Source organism: Mus pahari, chromosome 1 (genome assembly GCF_900095145.1).
Source record: "Mus pahari chromosome 1, PAHARI_EIJ_v1.1, whole genome shotgun sequence".
In the NCBI taxonomy this organism is placed as follows: domain Eukaryota; kingdom Metazoa; phylum Chordata; class Mammalia; order Rodentia; family Muridae; genus Mus; species Mus pahari.
This window is the reverse complement of record NC_034590.1, coordinates 96083949-96087017: the sequence shown is the minus strand read 5'-3', so window position 1 is coordinate 96087017 and position 3069 is coordinate 96083949. Positions and strand designations below refer to the sequence as shown.

The 3069-nt window shown below is 49.9% G+C and overlaps 1 protein-coding gene across 1 annotated transcript; it reads left to right on the top strand.

The window, feature by feature from the left end:
* Nucleotides 1–410: 410 nt before the first annotated feature.
* On the top strand, nucleotides 411–2604 carry Nupr1 (nuclear protein 1, transcriptional regulator). Its single transcript, XM_021187154.2, has 3 exons — nucleotides 411–574; nucleotides 892–1035; nucleotides 2328–2604. Exons 1-2 carry the CDS (start codon nucleotides 463–465, stop codon nucleotides 1020–1022), a joined length of 243 nt encoding a protein of 80 aa, XP_021042813.1. The 5' UTR covers nucleotides 411–462; the 3' UTR covers nucleotides 1023–1035; nucleotides 2328–2604.
* The last annotated feature ends 465 nt before the right edge of the window (nucleotides 2605–3069 follow it).

The following is a 3069-nucleotide window of genomic DNA, read 5'->3' as shown; positions in this document are numbered from 1 at the left end:
GTGTGTGTGTGTGTGTGTGTATGGGTGTGGGTATGAGTCTGTCTGTCTAACTATGACCCAGGCCCAGGAGGGGCTTGTGACAGAGGCTGAAACGATAGGAAGGACTGGCCCATCTGAGGCCCTCTGCTCTCCCTGGCCTACATCCCAAAGACTGTGCCCAGATCCTGTCTGCTCCCTCCACCCCCGAGGCGGGAGCTTTCCACGTGGAAAAACACAGCTGGGCTTGGGTGAGTCCTGTGAGGGAGGAGGGAGGGGAGGGTGCCCTTCTCTGCTCAGGACTGCTGTCATAGGCCCTGTTCTGGGAAAAGGCCAGATTGCATCAGACAGGGCTTGGAGGGCGGGTGCCAGCCCCGTGGTTTGGGGAGGAGACAGCGTTATAAGTAGGGATGAGGGAACTGGGAGAGGGCAGACATTCAGAAAAGGAGACACAGGCGAGACTTTGGAGAAAGCAGACTAGGCATAATGGCCACCTTGCCACCAACAGCCAACCCTTCCCAACAACCTCTAAACCTAGAGGACGAAGATGGAATCCTGGATGAATATGATCAGTACAGCCTGGCCCATCCCTGTGTTGGTAAGGTCTGCGTGGCAGCTCCTTGGTCAGCTCTTCCACTTCTCACCCCGTACCCCGGCTTACCTTTCCTAGCTAATGTATTCTCGATTCCCAAGTAACCCCTTCTAATCTCATCTACTGAGTTCTGTCTTCCTTAGCCCCTCAAGTGAGCATCTCCCATTCTATACTTGAGTAAACAGCGAGGATAGAGTGCTTCAGACCTGCGGGGTGACCGCCCAACTCTGGCCCTTCTGCCCTACCCACCCCTAAGCCCCAGCCACTTATATGCCTGTCCTAACCTCACACACCTCCTCTGCCTTTACCTCCTGCTCCACCAGTTGGGGGAGGTCGGAAAGGTCGGACCAAGAGAGAAGCTGCCGCCAATACCAACCGCCCTAGCCCTGGCGGGCATGAGAGGAAGCTGCTGACCAAGTTCCAGAACTCTGAAAGGAAAAAAGCCTGGCGCTGAGACAGAGCTGGAGGTGAGGAGTGAAGAGCCAGAGAACCAGTCGAGGAGACAGGCCTAAGTGTGCAGAGCGGGAAGTGGGGGACCAAAAGCCGGTCCTGGTGAGACGGCACAGCAGGTAGAGGCACTTGCAGGCAAACAGGACAACCTGTGCTTGATCTCTGGGACCCACGAGATGAAGCCACGTGATGAAACCACGTGATGAAAGGGGAGAGAACCAAGTGCAAGCTGTGTTCTTGAGGGAACCCTGCAGATGTCCAGGCAGGGAAGTGATAAGAATGAAAACCCAATTCAGACTGACTTCCATTAGCTTGGATCGGATTTCAGGGCATCTAAAGTCAGGCATATTGAAAACACAGTACAATTTGGGAAGAGGTTTCTAGGCAACAATCAGTCCATCAGTTCAATTCCAGGAGCACAATAAAGCTTAAGGTGTGACTACACAGAAACTCCGTTGAGGGTGGGTTCTAGAGGTAAAGGCCTAGAACCGAGTGTGGTCTCTGATCAACAGCATGGAGGTCAGCAGGCAGATGTGACATCTCTCCTAGGAGTCTGGGATAATCATTCTGGAGAACTTGAGTCTGCTTCTATAGCAAAAGCTGGGGGAGGTCTGACGCCACACAGAGCCAAAAGCTCACCGGGTTGTTAACAAAATCCACTCTCAGATTTCTGAATGGAATGCAGGTATTTGACTTTATCTCCTGCGTTGAGGAGACACCTGGCATGCTTAACACTTCTGGTTCTCAGTGCTTATCTTCAAGTACAAGGACCTCTGTGACCCCAATGTCCACCGACTTCCACATGCTCAAAGTAGCACATACACATGAGAATACGTATGTGCACACATGCATGCAAACACATTGGCATATCAATAAATGAAAAAAATAGTGTTGACCGGACAGTGGTGACACATGCCTTTAATCCCCAGCACTTGGGAGGCAGAGGCAGGCGGATTTCTGAGTTCCAGGACAGCCTGGTCTACAGAGTGAGTTCCAGGACAGCCAGGACTACACGGAAAAACCCTGTCTCGAGAAAAACAAAAAAACAAAACAATAGTGTTATGACACTATTTTTTATTCTACATCTCAAATAATATGAGACCCATATTTGACTGAGCTCCCTGGTAACCAGAGGTAGGGGGTGTTCCCGTAGAGCCTTTCCAATGGAGAGGAAGTTTGGTTTATGGAAAGGGAAACTGAGGCAGATAGAGTCAAGTACTTCTCTAAGGTAATAGCAAATATGAGTAGGAAAGGTGGAATTCAAACTCTGATCTCTGTCCCTTTCATCGCCTGCTTTCCCTCTGCACAGATGAGGCCAGACCACAGACACCACACCCTGCAATGGATTCAGGACCTTGGAGAAATTAGGAGTTGTAAGCAGGACCTAGGCCTGCTTGATTCTTTTCCCACCCTCTGGAGAGGGAGCACAAAAAAAAAAAAAAAAGCCCTTCCAAACCCAGCAAAAGGGCAAGATGGGAGCAAGAAGCAGAGGGTGGATGGGCAGAGCTAGGAAGGCAGCCCCAAAAAGAGCTGTGGGGGAAATACATCGGATGCCCTTGGGTGGCAACAACAATAAATCGTACAGCAGTGACAGCTTTTGTGTGTGTTGTGTGTCTTTGTTGTGTTTGCGTGTGTTGTGTGTCTTTGTTGTGTTTGCGTGTGTTGCGTCTGGCTGTGTCCATGGTGTGTCTGTCTCTCGAAGAGACTGGATCTGGAATGGGAGTGTCCTTACTGCGTAGCCTATGGGCGTGAACAGTTCTCCGTTATTGTTGCCTTATTCTAACGTATGCAGGTGCTTTGAGGTGGCTGTTTCTATGGTCTCTTCCAGGGTAGTTGCTTTGTTTCTTTGCAGTGCTGTCCCAGAGACAACCTGTGGCCAGTCCCCTAGATGTTCTTGAGCACCATGAGGTCCTATTATGTAGAACTGCTTTTGGAAGAGAATATTTCTATTAATATCATTTGCAAAATGAAGAAAAAAAACAACAACAATACATGCAGAGGATTTGTTTTAAGTGACCAAAGGCTCAAATTCAGGCATGGAATATCAGGCT

Excerpts from the sequence above, each read along its gene's own strand:
- Nupr1 (XM_021187154.2), top strand. The coding sequence starts at position 463 with ATGGCCACCTTGCCACCAACAGCCAACCCTTCCCAACAACCTCTAAAC. Across the intron at positions 575-891 it reads CCTGGCCCATCCCTGTGTTG|TTGGGGGAGGTCGGAAAGGT; the intron begins GTAAGGTCTGCG and ends CTGCTCCACCAG.